This window comes from Stenella coeruleoalba (genome assembly GCF_951394435.1).
Source record: "Stenella coeruleoalba genome assembly, chromosome: 19".
In the NCBI taxonomy this organism is placed as follows: Eukaryota; Metazoa; Chordata; class Mammalia; order Artiodactyla; family Delphinidae; genus Stenella; species Stenella coeruleoalba.
In genome coordinates this window covers 2,415,032-2,438,248 of record NC_137165.1, presented here as the reverse complement: position 1 = coordinate 2,438,248, position 23,217 = coordinate 2,415,032, and the positions used below count along the sequence as shown (strand labels likewise).

The following is a 23,217-nucleotide window of genomic DNA, read 5'->3' as shown; positions in this document are numbered from 1 at the left end:
AAATCAGACTAAGAAGCCAGCAAAGATGCTCAGGAGAGGCACTGAGCTGAGTTTTTTGTTTTTGTTTTTTGTTTTTTTATTTATTTATTTTCGGCTGCGTTGGGTCTTCGTTGCTGCACGCAGGCTTTCTCTAGTTGCGGCGAGCGGGGGCTACTCTTTGTTGTGGTGTGCGGGCTTCTCATTGCAGTGGCTTCTCTTGTTGTGGAGCACGGGCTCTAGGTGGGCGGGCTTCAGTAGTTGTGGCTTGCAGGTTCTAGAGCACGGGCTCAGTAGTTGTGGTGCATGGGCTTAGTTGCTCCGCGGCATGTGGGATCTTCCTGGACCAGGGCTTGAACCCATGTCCCCTGCACTGGCAGGCAGATTCTCAACCACTGCGCCACCAGGGAAGCCCTTGAGTTGAGTTTGGAAGGAAGAGTAAGCACGGTGAATTTGTAGAAGAGTGGTGTTGTAAGCAGAGGAATCCCTGTGGAATGGTGACCCGCTGAAGGAATCTGTAGCCGTCCTTGGCCATAATGTTTATTAGAATTAAGTGAAATGTAAGTTCAGCTCGTTAGTCTCCCTGGCCACATTTCAAGTGCTCATAGCCACATGTAGCTGGTGGCCACCATGCTGGATAGAACAGAACTCTCCCATCGTTGCAGGAAGCTCTGGTTGGACAGGCTTCTCTGACGATTCAGTCTGTAGGGTGCAGAGAGCATTGGTTATGTGCCGAGGGGAAAGCAGAGCCAGAAGGGTACAGAGAGGCTGTGTCTTGGCAGAATTTGGGCACCGAGCAGAGGAGGCCAGACTTTTTGTGGTGGGCCATTTGAGAGATCTTAAGTGGAGGCGTCATCTGATCCACTGTGTTTTAGCAAATAAATTCCTCTGTAAGCAGGTGGAGGATTGGATCGGAGACAAGGAGAGAATCCTCTCTACTAGATCAAAGAGAACAACCTGTGACCATTGCAGATTTTTTGGTTTGGTTTTGGTCTTGCTTTGTTTTTATTGAGAATGAGGGCCTGAAGTAAGTCAGCAGTAGGAAAGGGGAAGACGAGGAGCCAGGAAGTGCAAGGTGAAGAGTTTGTAGCACTTGGCGATTGCTTGAACTTGGGACCTAAGGAAGAGGATGATCTTGATGGGACCCAAGTGGGTGGACTTTGATGGAGCCACTCAGCGAGGGAGCACAGAGGCGACGCGCTGGCGGTGCAGACGCGGGGGCAGCCTGGGAGAGGCAGGGCTGCAGTCGTCACTCTGGCAGTGGTAGCTGAGGCGGGAAGGTGAGAGTGACCCCAGGTGAGGCTACGAAGTGTGCCGAGTGGAGGCCCAGGGTGGCCCTGGGGAATCCCGCAAGCCACTCCTCTCCGTCAAGGGGCAAAGGAGACTAAGAAGCAGTGGGGAAAGCAAGACAGTAGGGTCACTGAATGGAGGCGGTGGGTCAGGAGGAGAGCGGCCCACAGTGTCGGAGTCGCAGAGTCAGGTCACTTAAGGCATAGAGGAGCCTCCGGAGAATGCAGCCACAGGGGTCCCCGGTAGGCTTAATAAAGGCGGTTTTGGTGGAGGGTTGAAAGCAGGAAGTGGATTATGGTGGGTTAGGCGACACACAGGGGGTGAGGAATTGGGGTCAGTGAAGACTGAAGTTTCAAGAAACATTGTTAAGTGAAGAAGGGAGAGAAGATGGTAATTGAGAGGGCTGCATTGATTTGAGATGTGGAAAAATTCAACATGTTTGTGTGCAGAGGGGAAAAAAGCCAGAATAAAGGGAGAGGGTGAAAGTGTCAGGAGCAGAGGGGAGTGATCTGGGTCCTTGAGGAGGTGGGGAGAATTAGTGGAGAGATTAGTTTTGAATGCAAGAAGCATCTCTTCCACCCAAGTGGTTGTGGATGAAGGTGATTTTATAAATAGCAAAGGAGGAAATTGAGAGAGTTCCTGCCTGGAAAGAAATGGCACTGGAAAGAAATCATGGAGTTAGATACTTGGAATCCAGCCCAGCTCAACCGCTCTTCAGTTGGCAGATTTCCTAATCTTCTGAGTTTTGTTTATTTATGTATGAAATGGATTTCAGAACAGGGCTGAAGTTAGATAATACACGGAAAGCTCTTAACAGTGCCTATAGCCCATGGTAGGTGCTCTGTAATGTTAGTCCTAGATCTTCCTCTCTTTATAACCTTGAAGCGTAAGTGCTCTTCAGAAAGTGATAAGGAGAATTTATATCATGTGTATGTCAAACACACACACACACACACACACACACACACACACACACACACACACACACACAAAGAAGTGATAAGGAGATCTGAGACTGATTTCATTGCTCAGTGACATTCACAGGAGCAGTAGCAGTCTAACCCTGGGGTTGAAAGAGCATATTATGTCGTATTTTCCTTTTTCTTAAATAGAAACAAAGGTTAAACATGGTAATGGGGACCTAACACAACAAACTACGAAGTTCATTGTTTTAGGAAACTATTGTATGATGAAGACATTCAGTTAGAGTTGTCACTAGTGTCCTTGAAGTGGGCAAGTGTCAAGAGGTCTGTAGCTACTTACGCCCACGTATCTTTAAATATCTTTATATGCTTTTCTTCCCTTCCTGTCCTGTCTCCCACAAATCAACTCCTTCCCTTGACAAAAAAGAACACAAAAGGAACACACCCACGCCTGTAAGGTTTTCTAAATCTCTCCTTCTGGAAGTGTAAATAATCTCTGTGCTTACATGCCCTTATCCTTACTGTGAACATGGGTCTCTCGCTTTCCCTTTTATAATGTTTTCTTCATTGGAGATTTAAAACTTTGTGTGTGCAGGATGTCATTAATTTAAAGTCCCTGGACGTTTTGTTTTAGTCATGAAGTAAACAGGTATTGAGTATCTGCTTTGCTAGGCCATGCGCTGAAACGGGGATGTGGAGATGATAAAAACTCCCCTCACCCATTTCAGGAGAGGCAGCTTGTACGTGTGATAACTGGTATGATGGGGTTTTTGCTGTTGTTGTTTTGGTATGATGTATTTTTAAGTATCATTTTTAGAAGACATTTTAGAAGTCATTATGGAAAGACACTTTAATCTGTGCTTTTCTAAGGGAAAGATTTTCCAAAGAGATTTTTTTAATCTTAAATGGAATTGAACTCTATGCCACTTTCATGAAAAAAATATTCCTTAGTCTGATGGCTATTCTGACTTGCATTTTATTATGAGGCCACTTTTAATTTTATGTTGTTAATTTTAGTCCCTTCCAGATGTGCAGCATATTCAGGAAGAAAGCTTACCCTCCCCACCGTTGGGTCCTCCCAGCTCCCTCCAGGTGTCCAAAGATTCCGCCAGTACTAGTAGCAAGAACTCTTCTTGTGACACGGATGACTTTGTTTTGGTTCCACACAACACCTCGTCAGACCACTCATGTGAGAATCTTTTCTGCTTGTACACATTATATTTCTGAATTTACTAGACTAGCATTTTCTAACCTTTATATCACGCTGTCTTGTGTAGGACACCTTTACAAATGGACATTTTATTTAGTTGATGGAATTCCAGAACTATCTACCTACCTTCCTGTAATCTGCTCAGTCATCTTCTATAAGACAGTAACCTTGGATTCTGAAGGTAGATGAAAACTTTGTAGGAAATGATCTCAAATTCTGTTTGTGTCCAAACAGAAAGGAATAGAGAAGCCAACATAATGAGAAAAATTAAATTTAAGGAAAGGAATTAAAGGAAGACCTCTTCTGGAAAAAGCCTGAGAGTCAAAGGGTCTTAAAAACAGTCTAGATGGTGCTTCAGGAGCTACTGGCCTGAGTGCAGGAATGAGCCTCATAAATTTACAGGAAGAATTTGTATAAAGGAAGCAGAATCCAAGCTGACTGAATACAGTCAGGGTTCTGTGGAACAGTGAAGGGCAGCAGAAAACCCACAGAAAGAGAAGTTAGACAAAACCATGAAAAAAGAGGGAAACATGGTTTGGAAATTCGATTACTTTCAACAAGTGAATAGTACCCAGTTGACTGTGTGCAGATGTAGAAAGTTGGAGACGTTTGTATCAAGAGGTCTCTAGTTGTTTGTCAAATACATATTTAGTAGCTGCTTACATTCACCCCTGCGCTGGCTGTTGTGAAGGCTGTGGCCCTAGACCAAACATGCTTCGGGGCTGATTGGCTGGGGCAGGGGGAACACACACGGCACATAAGGCAAGCGGCGGGCCCTGATCCGTGTGCTGAGAGCTGGCAGCTGCCTTTAAAAATCATCCTGTGTGGTGGTTTTATTTCACTAAAAAGGTAATTAAAACTTTTTAAATTGTGAAATATTTCAAACAAAATAACGCGGCAGATACTCAGATCATCCACTGTGCTAATTTTATTTATGTCAGCATTTTGACATACCTGTTTTAGATGTCTTTTTAAAGGTATAAAATGCTGTAGGTACAGCCAGAGTACTTGCATCATTCTTCTCTTGCCAGAGATATATTCTTCCTCTTGATTTGTAATTCTAATATGCCCCTGTATCCATAAAGAACATGTAGTATTTTTATGATTTTAGTTTCAAGTAAATGTTACATAGAATATTGTTTTCTGTAGTTTGCTTTTTCATATTTTTGCTGTGTATCTAGATCTGTATCTAGGTGTGTATCTAGTTCATTTTAATATATGATATTTATAGTACAACTAAACCATAGTTTATCTATTTCCCTACTGATTATGACTTGGAACATTTCTATCTTTTTACTGTTCAAAATGTGTTATAACAGATGTCCTTGTGCCAGAATTTCTTCCAGGTGGATGCTCTAGATATGTACAACTTCAACTCTATAAAACATTGGTATAAGCAAGTTGTAGCCACTAACACCTCTGTCATGCTGCCCCAATGTCATCATGGTGCCTTCTAAAGATTTCCATCGTTTTTTTTCATATTTAACTTTACCTGGAATTAATTTGTGTAGATGGAATAAGGGCTCTATCAATTACCCTAGCATTAGTTATTGAATATTCTGTCCTTTCTACACTGATATTGTCATATCAGGCGTATATAAAGGATTTGTTTCAGTGTGTGTGCATAGCTGGGGTGGAAGGTGACGGTGGGGAGCCTCCTAGAATTCTGTGGAGTCACCAGACTATTCTCAGCCCCCTTTCCTCCCCCATATAGTTTAATTTCAACTTGAAACTCCTACAAAAAACCATCTGGGGATTTTGATCAGCATTGTATTGATTCTCTAAGACCTATTCAGGGACCTAGAGAATTGTCTACTCAAGAATGTTTGTGTGTTTGTTCCTCCACCTAGATTTCTTTAGTGTGTTTTGATGCATGTTTATACTTTTCTATGTAAAGGACATTCACACCTTTTGTTTTATTCAAGTTACCTTTGGTTTTTTTTGTAGTTGTATAAATGTTGTCTTAAAAACATTTCTTTTTTTCCAAAACTGCTCCTGTCGAGGTCTTTTCATGCTGCCAAATCCCAGGGGTCATTTCTCAGTCCTCATCTTTTTGATGTGTCCACAGCATTTGTTATGGTTGACCACACCCTGCCATGTAATTAGTAAAAATTTGTTATTGTGAAGTATATCATATGTATAAGATAGTTTTTGTTTGTTTGTTTGTTTGTTTTGCGGTACGTGGGCCTCTCACTGCTGTAGCGTCTCCCACCGTGGAGCACAGGCTCCGGACGCGCAGGCTCAGCGGCCATGGCTCACGGGCTCAGCCACTCCGCGGCATGTGGGATGCTCCCGGACCGGGGCACGAACCCGTGTCCCCTGCATCGGCAGGTGGACTCCCAACCACTGCGCCACCAGGGAAGCCCAAGATAGTTTTTTAAAAGATTTAATTTTTCCTTTTTGGTCACGGCACGCAGCTTGCGGGATCTCATTTCCCCAACCAGGGACTGAACCTGGGCTACGGTAGTGAAAGCTTGGAATCCTAAGCACTAGTCCATCAGGGAGCTCGCTAAGATTTAATTCTTTAGGGTGGTTTTAGGTTATACAACAAAATTGAGAGAAAGGTAGAGATTTTCCATATACCCTTATGTACCCCTTATTTCATAGCTTCCCCCATTGTCATCATCAGTCACCAGAGTGGTACATTTGTCACCAACGATGAACCGACATTGACACATTATAGTCACCTAACGTCCACAGTTTACTTTAGAGTTCACTCTTGGTGGTGTACATTCTGTGGTTTGGACAAATGTATAATGACTTGTTTCCACCATTGTTATTATACAGAGCATTTTCACTGCCTTAAAAATCCTCTGTGGTCTACTTACTTATTTCTCCCCACCTAACCCCTGGAAGCCACTGATTTTTTTTTTTTTTTTTTTTGAAGGGAACTGCAGCTCCTGCATTGTGGGTGGGACTCGTGGCTCATCTGTAGAGCTCCCCCTCCCCCTCTCCTACTTTTTTAAAAATTGAAGTATAGTTAATTTACAATGTTGTGTTATTTTCAAGTGTACAGCAAAGTGATTCAGTTATACATATATGTATATATGTATTCTCTTTCAGATTATTTTCTGTTGTAGGTTATTACAAGATACTGAATATAGTTCTCTGTGCTATACAGTATAGGTTCTTGTTGGTTATCTGTTTTATATACCAGTAGTGTGTATATGTTAATCCCAAACTCCTAATTTATCCCTCCTTATCCCCTTTGCTAACCATAAGTTTGTTTTCTATGTCTGTGAGTCTATTTCTGTTTTGTACATAAGTTCATTTGTATCATTTTTTTAGATTCCGCATATAAGTGACATATGGTATTTGTCTTTCTCTGTCTGACTTACTTCACTTAGTATGATAATCTCTAGATCCAGCCATGAAGCTGTAAATGTCATTTTTCATTCTTTTTTATGAGTAATTTCCATTGTGTATATGTACAACATCTTCTTTATTCATTCATCTGTTGTTGGACCTTTAGGTTGTTTCCATGTCTTGGCCATTGTGACTAGTGCTGCTATGAACATACGGGTGCATGTGTCTTTCTGAATTAGCGTTTTCTCCAGATATATCCCCAGGAGTAGGATTGCTGGATCATATGGCATCTCTATTTTTAGTTTTTTGAGGAACCTCCATACTGTTCTCCATAGTGGCTGCACCAGTTTACATTCCCACCAACAGGGTAGGAGGGTTCCCTTTTCTCCACACCCTCTCCAGCATTTATTATTTGTAGACTTTTTGATGGTAACCGTTCAGACTGGTGTGAGGTGGTGTACCTCATTGCGGTTTTGATTTGCGTTTCTTTAATAATAAGCGATGTTGAGCATCTTTTCATGTGCCTGTTGGCCATCTGTGTATCTTCTTTGAAATTTCTGTCTTTTAATTGTGCATTTAGACCACTGACGTTAAAAGTGATTATTGCTGTACCTGGATTAGTATCTACCATATTCATTACTGTTTTCTGTTGTTGTCCTTGATCTTTGTTCTTATATTTGTCTTCCACTCTTTTTCTACCTTTTGTGGTTTTAATTGAGCATTTATTATGGTTCTGTTTTCTTTCCGGTCTTAGCATATCAATTATACCTCTTCTTAATTTTTTTTAGTGGTTGCTCTAGATTTGCAATATATATGTGTAACTAATCCGAGCCCACTTTCAAATATGCTATACCATTCATAAATAGTGTGGGTATCTTATAATATCAATAACAAAATAATCCTAATTCCTTCCTCCCATCCCTTGTATCACTGCTGTCATTAATTTCACTTATATATAAGCTACATAAGTATGTATGTATATGTACACATAAGATATATAGGGAAGCATACATAACTGAGTACACTGTTGCTGTTATTTTGAACAAATTGTTACCTGTAAACAGCTCATGGAGCTCAATATCAAAAAAACAAACAACCCAATTAAAATACAGGCAGAAGACCTAAACAGACATTTCACCAAAGAAGACATACAGGTGGCCAAGAGGCACGTGAAAAGATGCTCACCATCACTAATTATTAGAGAAACGCAAATCAGAACTACAGTGAAGTATCACCTCACACCAGTCAGAATGGCCATCATCAAAAAATCTATAAACAATAAATGCTGGAGAGGGTGTGGAGAAAAGAGAACCCTTTTGCACTGCTGGTGGGAATGTAAATTGATACAGCCACTATGGAGAACAGTATGGAGGTTCCTTAAAAAACTACAAATAGAACTACCATATGACCCAGCAACCCCACTACTGGGCATGTACCCTGAGAAAACCATAATTCAAAAGGACACATGTACCCCAGTGTTCATTGTAGCACTATTTACAATAGCCAGGACATGGAAACAACATAAATGTCCAATGATAGGTGAGTGGATAAAGAAGATGTGGTACGTATATACAGTGCAATATTACTCAGCCATAAAAAGGAATGAAATTGGGTCATTTGTAGAGATGTGGATGGACCTAGAGTCTGTCATACAGAGTGAACTAAGCCAGAAAGAGAAAAACAAATATCGTATATTAACGCATATATGTGGAATCTAGAAAAATGATACATATGAACCTAGTTCCAGGGCAGGAATAGAGACGTAGACATAGAGGATGGACATGTGGACACGGTGGGGAAGGGGAAGCTAGGACAAATTGGGAGCTTAGGTTTGACATAAATACACTATCGTGTAAAGTAGATAGCTAGTGGGAACCTGCTGTATAGCACAGGGAGATCAGCTCGGTGCTCTGTGATGACCTAGACGGGTGGGATGTGGCGGGGTGGGAGGGAGGTCCAAGAGGGAGGGGATATATGTCTACATATAGCTGATTCATTTCATTGTACAGCAGAAACTTAACAACATTGTAAAGCAATTTTACTCCAATTAAAAAATAATAATAAAAATAAAAGTTTTTATTTTACCTTCACTTCTTCCTTCTTCAGTGTTCTTCCCTTCTTTATGTAGATTCAGTTTTCTGATCCATATTATTTTCCTTCTCTCTAAAGAACTTCTTGCAAGGCAGATCTACTGGCAACAAATCCCCTCAATTTTTATTTGTCTGAGAGTCTTTATTTCTCCTTCATTTTGGAGGATAATTTTGCAGGGTACAGAATTCTAAGTTGGTGGTTTATTTCTCTCAACACCTTAAATATTTCCCTCCGCTCTCTTTCTGCTTGCATGGTTTCTGAGGAGAAGTCTATGTAATTCTTATCTTTGTTCCTCTGTAGGTATGGTGTTCCTTTCCTCTGGCTTCTTTCAGGATATTTTCTGTATGTTTGATTTTCTGTAATTTGAAAATGACATGCTGACATGTAGTTGTTTGGGGCATTTACCCTGCTGGGTGTTTTCTGAGCTTCCTGGATCTGTAGCTTGGTGTCTGACATTAATTTGGGGAAATTCTTAGTCATTGTTTCAAGTATTTCCTTCTGTTGCTCCTCTTAATTCTCCTTCTGGAATCACCATTATGTACATGTTACACCTTTTATAGTTGTCCCACAGACTGTGGATATTCTGTTCTGTTTTTTGGGTGTTTTTTTTTTTAAGTCTTTGTTCTCTTTGTTTTTGGGTTTTCAAGGGTTCTCTTGAAATAATACTCTTGCTCAGAGATTCTGTCCTCAAACATGTCCAGTCTACTAATAAGCACACCAAAGACATTCTTCATTAATGTTACAGTGAATATCTCCAGCATTTCTTTTTGGATCTTAGGATTTCCATCTCTGCTTACCTTGCCCATCTGTTCTTGCATGCTGTCTGCTTTCCCCATTAGAGCCCTGAGCATATTAATCATACTTGTTTTAAATTCCCTGTCTGATAATTCCAGCATCCCCACCATGTCTGGTTCTGATGCTTTCTCTGTCTCTTCGAAGTGTGTTTTTTTGGGGGCTTCCCTGGTGGTGCAGTGGTTGAGAGTCCGCCTGCCAATGCAGGGGACACAGGTTTGTGCCCCGGTCCAGGAAGATCCCACATGCCACGGAGTGGCGGGGCCCGTGAGCCATGGCCGCTGAGCCTGCGCGTCCAGAGCCTGTGCTCCGCAACGGGAGGGGCCACAACAGTGAGAGGCCCGCGTACTGCCAAAAAAAAAAAAAGTGTGTTTTTTTTTTTTGCCTTTTGATATGCCTTGTAATTCTTTCTTTTTTTGTTGTTTAAAGAAATAAGATTCTTTTTTAAAAAATAAGGTTATTTTTTAAATTTTTGGCTGCATTGGGTCTTCGTTGCTGCACGCGAGCTTTTCTCTGGTTGCGGCGACCGGGGGCTACTCTTCGTTGCAGTGCGCGGGCTCCTCATTGTGGTGGCTTCTCTTGTTGCAGAGCACGGGCCCTAGGCGTGGGGGCTTCAGTAGTTGCAGCACTTGGGCTCAGTAGTTGTGGCTCGTGAGCTCTAGAGCACAGGCTCAGTAGTTGTGGCATACGGGCTTAGTTGCTCCGTGGCATGTGGGATCTTCCCTGACCAGGGCTCGAACCCGTGTCCCCTGCATTGTTGGCAGGCGGATTCTTAACCACTGCACCACCAGGGAAGTCCTGTAATTCTTTCTTGATAGGCGCACATGATGTACCGGGTGAAAGGACCTGCTGTCAATAGGCCTTTAGTGATGTGGTGGTGAGGAGTGGGCGAGTCCTGTGATTGGGGCTCTGCCTTGCGTTGAGCCTGTGCCTCTGGGCTGTGAACTTCACAGGTGTTTCAGATTCTTCCTCTCGCCTCAGGTGGAACAGGAGGACTCCAGGGGCCTGGAGTTGGGTGTTTCCCGCACCCCCCCCCCAATTAAATTACTGAGTTTAAAGTCACTTGAAAGCATCCCCAGACTTCCCTGGTGGCGCAGTGGTTAAGAACCCACCTGCCAGTGCAGGGGACATTGGTTCGATCCCTGGTCAAGGAAGATCCCACATGCCGCGGAGCAACTAAGCCCGTGCGCCACAACTACTGAAGCCCACGCACCTAGAGCCCATGCTGCACGACAGGAGAAGCCACCACAATGAGAAGCCTGTGCACCGCAACGAAGAGTAGCCCCCGCTCGCCGCAACTAGAGAAAGCCCACGCACAGCAACGGAGACCCAACCCAAACAAAAACAAAAACAAAAAATCCTCAATAAAGAACTTAAAAAAAAGAAGAAAAGAAAGAAAGCATTCATTCCCCTCTGGTGGTTATGCTACCAAGTTGATATATGATTAGGTTCTATCACTTCATTTTATTTTTGATTTCTAGGGCTTGTTCTTTTCTTTTGACTTAATTTTGTTTCATAATGATGTATGATTCCAAACTCAAAGCTACAAAATGAAGAGGTGAACTCTTAGTGAACTCCAGCTTCCAACCCTGTCCCCTCTGCCCCGTTTCCTCCGTAGGAAACTATTGTCTTTAAAATCGACTCCTTTCTTGCCCCTCTCTTTATCCCCTTACCCTGATTCATTTTCCTTTTATACATCTTATCACTGCCTGGTATTATTACCTTCTTTCACTACTAGAATGTAAGCTTCATGAGAGTAGTGACCAAAGTAAATGTGTTTCTCAGTTCCATGTAGGGCCATTCAAAAGGATATTTGTGATTATTTTTTTCCTTTTTGAGTATTTTGAGGTTACCATAGTTTATTTTATTTTTAAAAATTTATATTATTTGGTCAACACTGCTATTTCACATCAACACATATGAATTATACCTTTGCAGCCATGTAAAGGTCACACAGGGCAGTATGATCTAGTGGGTGTAGAGGCGACAGGCCCCTGTGTTCTGAGCTGTGCTCTATTCCCTTAGACGAGTGATGTCTGAGCATGAAGATGGCCTGTGGAATCTGTGTCCAAGAGGCCCCAGTTTCATGACATCTTGTTCAGCTACCCGTGCAAGACACAGGAGAGTGTCATGCAGGAGTGTGGGTGCTCCAGCATTAGAGTGAATTAGACTTCGGATACAGGCAGCTGTACTACAACGTGACACACATGTTCCTAAAAGTCACCACACCCTGCAAAGTAGTTTAGTAAAAACCACAGAGTTTATGGGCAAATTGGGATTAGGAGCACAACACTCAAAACCTTTGTCCATGGCACATGAAAAGGAACATGATAAAAAACAGCACAGGTTTTGCACATGGTAAAAGGTGAAGAAATATGTATACACTGCAATACACTTACCCTGAAAAGAACTGATGTTGGCAGCCTGTGAATTCAGCTGGGTGCAGTGTTCCGTGCTCACCTGTTTTTACTCATGGGCAAAATCACAACATAAGCAAATGGTAAATTCGTACTGTGATCAGATTGTTTCCTAATAGTCATGTTGGAACAATATATATACATTTTTTAAACCGGTGGTATAGCAGAACTGACTGTATTTTTCTCTTTTCCCTTTAGATGATATGCTGATGGGCACTGCTGGCAGACGTGCTTCTAATGAGTTCTTGGTGTGTGGAGGGTATGTTTGCATATATTTCACTAAACATTTTTTCATATTTTTTGTGTGTGTGAGTAAATTATAGAACTCTGTGTTCTTGATGTAAAATTTACTTTGTTTCACAATCTATTCTTTAAAAACTTTTTAAATTGTGTTAAAAAACATAAAATCTGCCATCTTAACCATTTTTCAGTTTGAGTTCAATAATAGCATTAAGTATATCCACAATGTTGTGGAACAGATCTCCATATACTTATTTTTTTTAATATACATTTATTTATTTATGTATTTATTTTGGGCTGTGTTGGGTCTTCATTGCTGCACACCGGCTTTCTTTAGTTGTGTCGAGCGGGGGCTTCTCATTGTGGTGGCTTCTCTTGTTCCAGAGCACGGGCTCTAGGCGCACAGGCTTCAGTAGTCGTGGCACGCGGGCTTAGTAGTTGCGGCTCGCGGGCTCTAGAACACAGGCTCAATAGTTGTGGTGCACGGGCTTAGTTGCTCTGTGGCATGTGGGGTCTTCCCAGACCAGGGCTTGAACCCATGTACCCTGCATTTGCAGTCGGATTCTTAACCACTGTGCCACCAGGGAAGTCCCTCTGTATACTTTTATATGGTTATATATTATATTGTTATATTTAGATCTTTAATCTGTTTTTAGTTGATTTTTGTATACGGCATAAGATAAGGGTCCAGTTTCATTTTTTGCATGTGGATGTCTAGTTTTCCCAGCACCATTTGCTGAAGAGACTGTCCTTTCTCCATTGAGTGGTGGTGGCACCCTTGTCATAAATCATGTGTCCATGTATGCAAGTGTTTGTTTCTGGGCTCTCTGTTCTGCTCTACTGGTCTATAGATCTGTCTTTATGCCAGTGCCACACTGTTTTGATTACTGTAGCTTTGTAATATGTTTTTTAAAAAATTTATTTATTTTTGGCTGTGTTGGGTCTTCCTTGCTGCGCACGGGCTTCCTCTAGTTGTGGCGAGCAGGGGCTACTCTTCGTTGCGGTGCATGGGCTTCTCATTGTGGTAGCCTCTCTTGTTGTGGAGCACGAGCTCTAGAGTGCAGGCTCAGTAGTTGTGGTGCACGAGTTTAGTTGCTCTGCAGCATGTGGGATCTTCCCAGACCAGGGCTCGAACCCATGTCCCCTGCATTGACAGGCGGATTCTTAACAACCGCGCCACCAGAGAAGTCCTGAAATATGTTTTTAAATAAAAAAGTATGAGACCTCCGGGAATTCCCTGGTGGTCCAATGGTTAGGACTCAGTGCTTTCACTGCTGTGGGCCTGGGTTCAGTCCCTGGCTGGGGAACTAAGATCCCACAAGCCATGTGGCGCAGCAAAAAAATAAATAAATAAATAAAAAGAAGAAGTATGAGACCTCTAATTTTATTCTTCTTTTCCAAGATTATTTTGACTATTCAGGGTCCTTGCAGATTCCATATGAATTCTAGGATAGATTTTTTTATTTTTCTATTTATGCAAAAATTGCCGTTGGGATTTTTTTTAACATCTTTATTGGAGTATAATTGCTTTACAATGGTGTGTTAGTTTCTGCTTTATAACATAGTGAATCAGTTATACATATACATATGTTCCCATATCTCTTCCCTCTTGCGTCTCCTTCCCTCCCACCCTCCCCATCCCACTCCTCTAGGTGGTCACAAACCACCGAGCTGATCTCCCTGTGCTATGCGGCTGCTTCCCACTAGCTATCTATTTTACATTTGGTAGTGTATATATGTCCATGCCACTCTCTCACTTTGTCACAGCTTACCCTTCCCCCTCCCCGCCATTGGGATTTTGATAGGGATTGCACTGATCCATATAAAACACTTTGGGTAGTACTATTGACATCTTAAATACTAAGTCATCCAGTCTATGGAAATGAGATGTCTTCTTTAATTTCTTTTAGCAGTGTTTTGTAGTTTTCAGCATACAAGTCTTTTGTCTCCTTGGTTAGACTTACTCCTCAGTATTTTATTCTTTTTGATACTATTGTCGGTGAGATTGTTTTCTTAATTTCCTTTTGGGATTGTTCATTTTTAGGAAATGGAAATACAGCTGATTTGTGGGTGTTGATTTTGTATCCTGCACCTTTGCTGAGTTTGCTAGCTCTAATATGTTTTGGGTTTTTTTTACATGTGAAATCTTTAGAGTTTTCTACATTTAAGGTCATGTTATCTGTGAGCAGAGATAATTTTACTTCTTCCTCAGTTTGAAAGTCTTTAATTTCTTTTTCTTGCCTAATTGCTCTGGCTGGGAATTCTACGTTGAATAGAAGTGTTGAGAGTGGCCATTCTTGTCTCATTACTGATCGTAGAAGAAAGGCTTTCTGTCTTTCACCATTGAGTATGCTGTTAGCTGTGGGCTTTTCATATATGACCTTTATTATATTGAGGTAATTTCCTTCTGTTCCTATTTTATTTAGTGGTTTTATCATGAAACGGTGTTGGATTTTGACAAATGCTCTTTCTGCATCAATTGCGATGATCATGTGATTTTTGTCCTTGTTCTGTTAATGGTGGTATACTGTAAATCCCATTTGGTCATGGTGTTTGATCCTTTTAAGGTGCTGTTGAATTTGGTTTGCTAGTATTTTGTTGAGGATTTTCACATCAAATTTCATCAGAGATATTCTCTAGTTTTCTTGTAGTGTCTGTGTCTGGCTTTGGTACTAGGGTAATGCTGAACTCATGGAATGAGTTGGGGAGTGTTCCCTCCTCTTCAAATTTTTGGAAGAGTTTGGGTGTTTGTGTTAAGTCTTTAACTGTTTGATAGAATTCACCAGTGAAGCCATCTGGTCCTAGACTTGTCTTTGTTGGGAGGTTTTCAGTTACTGATTCAGTCTCATTACTAGTAATGGGTCTGTTCACATTTTCTTTCTTCATGATCTAGTCTTGGTAGTTTGTGTATTTGTAGGATTTTTTCTGTATCTTCTAGGTTATCAGTTTGCTGGTAAGCAATTGTTCATAGTATTCTCTTAAAATCCTTTTTATTTCTGTGGCACTAGTTATGTCCCTTCTTTCCTTTCTGATTTTGAGTCTTTTGTCTTTTATCCTTAGTTAATCTTGCAAAGGGTCTGTCAATTTCATTGATTTTATTTTAAAAAAATAAACCAACTCTTAGCTTCCTTGATTTTTTTCTATTGTTTTTCCATTTTCTCAGTTTTCTTTACCTCTCCTCTAATCTTTATTATTTTCTTCCCTCAAGTGGAAGACAACCAGAATCTTAGAAAAAGAGTTCTGAATAAATCAAGATGCATAATCTGTATATGTTCTGCCATCTACCTCTTATTTCCTTCCTTCTGCTAACTTTGAGTTTAGCTGTCTTCTTTTTCTAGTTCCTTGGGGGATAGAGTTAGGTTGTTGATTTGAGACCTTTTCGAATGTGAGATACAGACTTCATCTTAGCACTACTTTGACTGTATCCCATAAGTTTTGGTACATTGTGTTTTCATTTTTCTTTTTCTCAGGTTATTTGCTGATTTTTTCCAAGATTTCTTCTTTGACCCATAGGTTGTTTAAGAGTTGTGTTGCTTAGTTTCCATGTATTTGTGGATTTTCTAGTTTTCCTTCTGCTGTTGATTTCTAGTTTCTATCCTGTGTGATTGATTGGAAAAGATACTTTGTATGATTTAAATTTGTTAAGATATGTTTTGTGGCCTACCATGTGGTACATCCTGGAGAATGTTTCCAGTGCATCAGAGAAAAATGTGTTCTGTCAGTGGGGGGAGTGTTCTGCAGCGTCTGTTAGGTCCTGTTGTCTGTGGCACTGTTCAGGCGGTTGTTTCTTTATTGGTCTTCCATCTGGTTGTTCTATCCATGATTGAGGGTGTGGGTTCAGCCTGCGATTATTTCTGTAGAATTGTCTTTTCTCCCTTCAAGTCTGTTATGTATGTGCCTCATATGTGTGGTAGTGCTGATGTTTGGTGCATGAATATATATAATTCGTATGTCTTCCTGGGTAATTGACCCTTTTATCATTATATAATGTCCTTTTTTTGTTTCTTATAACAGCATCTGACTGTAAGTCTATTTTGTCTGATGTTAATGTAGCCACCCCTGCTCTCCTTTGGGTACCATTTGCATGGAATATCTCTTTCCATCCTTTCACTTCCAGCCTAACAGGGAAAGATTTATTACTGCCATTTTGTTACTTTTCTGTATGTCTTGTGGCTCTTTTGTCCCTCATTTCCTCTCTTACTACCTTTGTATCTTGTTGTTTTTTTCAGTATTGATATGCTTTGATTCTCATCTCATTTCCTATTGTGTATATTCTGTAGGTATATTCTTTGAGGTTACCATTGAGATTATATAAAATAATTTAAAGTTATAACAATCTATTTGAAACTGATAACTTCAATCACATATAAAAACTCTACTCGTATAGAGTATAAGAGTATACTGCCCCTCACCTTTATGTTACTGATGTCCCAGATTACATCTTTATTTAGTGTACCCATTAATATCTAGATTTATAATTTGGGGGTACTTTTGTCTCTTAGATTCTTTTTTTTTTAAATATTTATTTGTTTATTCATTCGTGCATGCATGCTGTGCTGGGTCTTAGTTGAGACATGGGGGATCTAGTTCCCTGACCAGGGATCCAGCCCAGGCCCCCTGCATTGGGAGCGTAAAGTCTTAACCGCTTGACCACCCAGGAAGTCCCTAGATTTTCTTTTTATTTAAATATGAAGTAATGGTTCCAAAGGTTCTAAAGTGACACTTTAGAAGATAATCATATTGTTTGTTTAGGTAACTAAATATATAATCTCTTTATCTCTGTAAGGTTGTAATTGGGCAAAAATGGGAGAGATTGTGGCTTTTTTAGAATTACAGAAGGGCAAAAGAAGGAAATAACTCATCTTTCTTAAGGCCCAGTACTGTCCCTGATGTTTTAAGGTATGTTGTAAATTGAATTGAAAGTCATCTAAGGACATGCTGTTTCTGAATTTATGAAAAGCAAGGAAAGAAACCAGCTACACTACAAAATGTGGACCTCAGATGGGTTATGTGCAGGGAGAGTCACACAGTGTATAGGGAGAGTCACACAGTGTATTTTCAGTCTGCATCAAAGTCCAAGTTCCTTGGGAATGCTTACTGCACTCATAACTTTGTAAACATTCCAGTCATCTCTACTCTTGAACTTCCTGTTCTTGTACCCAGCATATTTTCCTAGAAGTATTTTTCCTCTTGCATGAGGAGTGAAGAGCAGAGTGTGAGCAGATGAAGCTGCGTTTTGTGGCCTGTGGCTCTTCCTGTTGTTGCAGAGGGGCCTCTGTCCCCTTCTTCTTACAAGCCTTCCTCCTCAGTGTGCATGTGCAGACCAGTAGACTTCTGTAAAGGACAAGTGTGGTTTTTTTGGCTTTATGTATATTTTCAAGATGATCATTTCTTATTCACATTCAGAAGTGATCATTTGGCTTCTTATAGAATTTCCTCTAAATACCACCAATGCATCAGATGAAAGGAAAGTGGTCTCACTTGTATTTCTTTCCTTTTTCAATGAATGATGTCTGCAGGCAGTGTCAGCCCACTGTGTCCCCTCACAGCGCAGCCACCCCCATTCCCGTCCCTACTCAGATAAGGAACTACCAGCGCATAGAGCAGAACCTCACCTCCACTGCCAGCTCTGGCACAAATCTGCATGGCTCTCCAAGGTAAGCTAGCAGTTGCTTCCTTTCCCATTTTTTCTTCCTTTCTTTTAAAATTGTTGTTGTTGTGATTGAAACATCTGTTAATTTCCATGGTCGACTTAGACTCTTACGTATGTGTATAATGGAGATGTACAAAATTGAATAATAATAAATTTTTTTGTAATCGATCTATTTAAATGATATTTAAGCTTGGCTGGGTAATTAATATAGTATGAGATATATATATATATATATTTGTCCACAAGTATAATTATTTTTAAGAATTGAGGAAGAACTTGTTAAAAAATGAAATCTCACCAGTTTTAGCAGACTATGTACATATTATTTATTTCTCCCACATCCTAAAACCCCACTCAAGTAGAAAAGGAATGACAAAGGTATAAGCCCACAAAGACAAGTAAAACGAGAATAAGTATTGAGTGGGTGACCGCTTCCGATGCGTTTCTGGAAGTGAGAAAGAGAACAACGGAGGGGTGCCTGCTGTCGCCACCGGGCAGGGTAAGTGTGTGAGCAGGCGGGGCTCAGGCAAAACAGGGCAGCCGGAGTCATAGCTCAGGCGGGGTGGCCAGACGGAGGCGGACGGCTGACAGCAGGAAAGCTGCATCTGGAGGAAAGTACATGAGTGCAAAGAGAGGAAAACTTACATGAAGAACTAGTACCTCAGAGCTGGGTTAGAGACTGCATCTGTAAGTAAGAACGAAATGCTACTGAAGACAAACGAAGTAAAAAAGACCTCTTGGACATTACAAAACAGAATAACTGAACTAAACAAAAGTAAATGTTGGAAGACAGAGTTGAGGAAATATTTGAAATAGATAATCAAATCAAGAAGATGGGAAGTGTGAATTAATAATAATCTTCAAGGATTAATTAGTTTAGGCATTCTAGAAAGAAAACTATAATAGCGAGGAAGAAAATTTCCAGGAAATAATTATGAAATTTTTTTCCAAAATTGGAGGAGACAAGATTTTAGATTAAAAGGACCCACCAAAGGAATAGCTCAGTGAATGGAAAAGGATCCTCACCGTCTTGTGCGATGTAAATTAAGAAAACTTCTAGGAAGAGTATTTGGCAATACCTGTGAAAATCAGTAATGCATATATCCTTTGACCCATCAGTCAGCTTCTGGTAACTTATTCTAAGATATATATTCCTTGCCTGTGTATAAAATCATATGTATACAAAGTGGTTAGTTGTTATAATAGCAACGGATGAGCAATAAGCCCAGTGCCCACCAGTAAGGGACAGATTTATTCTGATCCATCTGTGACAGTGGAACACCTTCCAGAGAGAGTCAGGAAGCTCTCTGTGTGGTGAGGTAGGGCGGTTTCCAAGGTACATTGTGAAATGGAAAAAGCAAAGTGAATAACAGTGCACTAGCAGTGGTTCTCAAAGTGTGGTCTGCGGCTCCATTTCAGAGGGTCCATGAGGTGGAGACCATTTCCATGGTAATTCCAGGATACGGTTTGCTTTCTTCACTGCGCTGACACGTGCACTGTTGGTGTGAACGCTGTGATGGGAAAGCTGCTGGTGCCTCAGGACAGGTCACGGGAGTGGCTCCTGTTCTGCTGTTAGCCCTGGTCTCTTTACCTCCACACACTTGTAGTACCTAGGAGTGTCTTTAGTGAAACAGTGAAAGGTATTATCTCTCTTTGAAAATCTCCACCTTGAGTGGAAAGTAGGCATAAAGCACCTTTGCTGCACATCGGAGTAGTGGTCCTAAGGAAAAGCCCTTGTATGGTTGTTTTCATTGTGAGCTGACTTTTAGCCACTTTTTCATGGAACACCTGGTGCTTGAGAGGACAGCTGTGGCTGTGGTGTTGACAGCCATTTTGTCAAAAGTGAACTAAGTTGGTGGTGATATTTTGATATGAATGTGACTTTTTGATATTGTATAATGCGTCAGTGTTCGGAATATCTGCATAACTCTGTCAACCAGTATTTTCCAAATGACCAAATTTTTAAAAAAGCATACATAGATATAAGATCCATTCCAAGTACAAGATATTTTTGCCAGAGAATGGAGTTTAATGGAACAGAGTACAAATTTTACCGATGTGGTTTCAGATTCCATATTGCAGCTGATCTTAGAAATGACCACTTGCTGAGTTTTGGGGTAGCATCAAAGAAGAGTGTCACAGTATCTGAAAGGCTACCAAAGTGCTCCTCCTATTTCCAGTTACAAATTTATAAGGCAGTGTTTTCTTCATGTACTTCTCCCAAAATAACACATGTAACAGACTGAATGTAGAAACAGTTATGAATACCCAACTGCCATCTCTTGAGCCAGACGTTAGAGATTTGCAAAATAATGTCATGCTTCTCAATAATTTGTTTTGGAAAATATTTTTCATAATCTTGTGTCATAAGTTTATTATTTTTAATGAATTAATAATTACAAAAATTTCTCAGTTTTAACTTCTAGTACCATAAAAATCAATAGGTATAATAAGTTGCATAAATAAAAACTCTGGTATCTTCAGTAACTTTAAGAACATAAAGGGGGGCTTCCCTGGTGGCGCAGTGGTTGAGAGTCCGCCTGCCGATGCAGGGGACACGGGTTCGTGCCCCGGTCCGGGAAGATCCCACATGCCGCGGAGCGGCTGGGCCCGTGAGCCATGGCTGCTGAGCCTGCGAGTCTGGAGCCTGTGCTCCGCAACGGGAGAGGCCACAACAGTGAGAGGCCCGCGTACCGCAAAAAAAAGAATATAAAGGGGATCTAAGACAAAAATGTTGAAAATGATTGGTATGGAATCTATTACCTTTGTTAAAACAAGGTGAAAATAAGATTATATATTCAGTTTGCTTGTTTTTGAATTAAGGAACTCTGGAAGGATACATTAGAAACTAAAAATAATGGTAACCTTTTGAGCAGGATTGAGGAAGTGTTGGGAATTAGGTAGACAGATACAAGGATGGGAGGGAGACCTCACTCTGTATAATTTTATAGGTTTTATGTTTGTTGCATATCACTACGTTCCATATGTTTAAAAAATCTACTCCACGGCATATTGTTAGGAAGTTTTAGGAGAAAAGACAGAAATAAAGTCCTAGAACCTGCTGGTGAGGGAGTAATATTATTTTTCCCTTTAGATCTGCGGCGGTACGAAGGTCTAACACCAGCCCCATGGGCTTCCCCCGGCTGGGATCCTGCTCGCCGGTGCCGGCAGACGCAGTACAGGCGGTCGGACGAAGACTCTCCACGGGGTCTTCCAGGCCTTACTCACCTTCCCCTTCGGGTAAGGAGAATTTATAGCAGTTGTTTCCAACCTTTTTTCATTGTGACCAATGCGACATGACACTCCCTTTAGGAACACTGGCTCACGATGGCAGTGAGTCCCAGCTGGCTGGGAGCCACATCCCGCCCCTCCAACCCTACCCTTCTCTGATTCCCTCTTGAGAACCTCTGTATAACGCCATTAAGACCGCTGTCGGAAACAGGATGATATAAATGGGTCTTGCGGATAAAAAGCATCTCCACTGGGTTTGGGCTCTAAACACAAACTCAGAATCCCTAGGTGAAAGTACATAAAATGCCTACCCTACTTGGCACTAGGAGTTAGGAGGATTAAAAGGCAGTAGAGTACGTGACAGCGCTGGGTTACGTCCACCAGAGGCCTTCCCGCTGCGGGGGCGACCGGGTGGCAGCTCCACTGCGGATCCTCCCACCTCTCCTGGACACCGCGGGGAGCAACACGGGGAGCTCGAAAACAGCCGCCCAAGGCACGCAGGGAGGCCACAGAACAGCCAATCCCAACCCAACAGGGAGACCTCGAACCACATTTTCAGGGGCTTAGCTAAGAGAAAACGCTCCCGCTTCAGAACACACGCGAGAGAGGCCAGGGCAACAGAGATCCAGAGTCCGTGAGCAGCGGCCTCCTAGCGGCGACGTGGGGGAGAACGGGAGCGGGGAGGGCAAGCGTGCACGCGCGCACACGCACGCGCGCACACACACGCACGCGCATCCAAAGGGGGAGGCCCCACCCCCTCCATCTCCGCCCCGGAGTAGGACTAGGAGGGAGGGGCGCGCCTCGGAAGCAGGCGGAGCGAGCGGGGCCGAAGTCTCGCCCAGCAGCCTCGGTTCACAAGGCGAAAACCACAGTGATAATGTTTTTTAAAAGTTAATGTCACCACTTCCCTGTGGCAGTGGTTTGGACACTACTCTTAAATGAAAAATCTTATTCAAGCAAAGTCTTGGCGTGTCCTCGCCCCCTCAGAGGCCCCCGGGCTCCCCGGAGTTTGCGGACGAGGCCCCAACACTTGCTCTCAGGGACGCGGCCCTCCCTCGGGGTCGAGTCTCTGCCCACTGCTCCGCCGCTGCTGGAGACGCACGTCTACTTGAGCGCCCGGAAGCCTTCCCCGCCTCCCACTCTTGCTAATTCGGGTTCGCAACGGTAGATGCAAAGAAGGGGGCTGCAGAAATGTGCACGGAGCGCCTGGGCAGCCGCTGTGAGGGAGAGCGGGTAGGAAGCAGGGACCGCAGGGCGCCCTTTCTGACCACCTTGTAGGCCTGACCCCCGAGGCAGAGGGCTGGAAGGAGGGGTGGGCAGGCTCTCGACGGCCAGTGAGTTCTGAGGAGCGTCCCCAGGCACAAGCCACCCAGAATCACCGTGACCCACACAGGCTGGGCCAGCCCGGGGGCAACCTCAGTGGGAGGGGAATGCGGCAGGTGGACGGGCAGCATCTGGGGCGCAGCAGCTCCACGCCCGAGACCTCCGTCAAAGGTTTGCCTGGCTCTTACCCAGTCTCTGCCCTCCGGGCAGGTCCTACGGTGCTTTGATCTCAGCGTGCCCAGCATGCTGTGGCTTAGGACATGTGAGCTGAACTACATCTTCGCTAAATTTTGTCAACTGTAATGTACGATCTGTGCATGTGTCGCCTTTTCCATGCTATATTAGTTGTGAGCCATTTCTCCCTGCTTTACCCTTCCCTTCTTCACAGTTGGCACCATTCCTGAGCAGTTTAGTCAGTGCTGCTGTGGGCATCCTCAGGGCCAGGAATCCAGGAGCAGGAACTGGTCAGGTAGGAGATGGACTCGCAATGTTAATAGTTTAAATCCCATCGTAAGTGAATTCGAGATACGTTTTTCCAGTCTTAACAAACCAACAGAGTTTACGTGAAGTATTTTCTCTGCTCTCCTGCCTTTTATGCTAATGTGCTCTAGTGTATCATTGCCGGTTGGTTATCGCCTACGTATAGGATTCTTTTATGAGACTAAGTCCTAGGAATTACACAACTTGGCTAAACTCTGGTTGTTGTCCCACAGATAATGAAAATCAATCTAGAAAATGAAATTTCATTACTTTAATACTGGTTTT

At 42.3% G+C, this 23,217-nt stretch overlaps 1 protein-coding gene across 3 annotated transcripts in view; it reads left to right on the top strand.

The window, feature by feature from the left end:
- ULK2 (unc-51 like autophagy activating kinase 2) overlaps positions 1 to 23,217 on the top strand; it is a 67,103-nt gene that overhangs the window by 26,703 nt on the left and 17,183 nt on the right. For all 3 annotated transcript variants that reach the window (XM_079905336.1, XM_079905335.1, XM_079905337.1), the window contains exons 13-17: positions 3,207 to 3,378; positions 12,204 to 12,264; positions 17,765 to 17,902; positions 20,993 to 21,138; positions 22,841 to 22,921. In XM_079905336.1, coding sequence (XP_079761462.1) covers positions 3,207 to 3,378; positions 12,204 to 12,264; positions 17,765 to 17,902; positions 20,993 to 21,138; positions 22,841 to 22,921 — 598 coding nt within the window. The remainder of the gene's footprint in view (positions 1 to 3,206; positions 3,379 to 12,203; positions 12,265 to 17,764; positions 17,903 to 20,992; positions 21,139 to 22,840; positions 22,922 to 23,217) is intronic.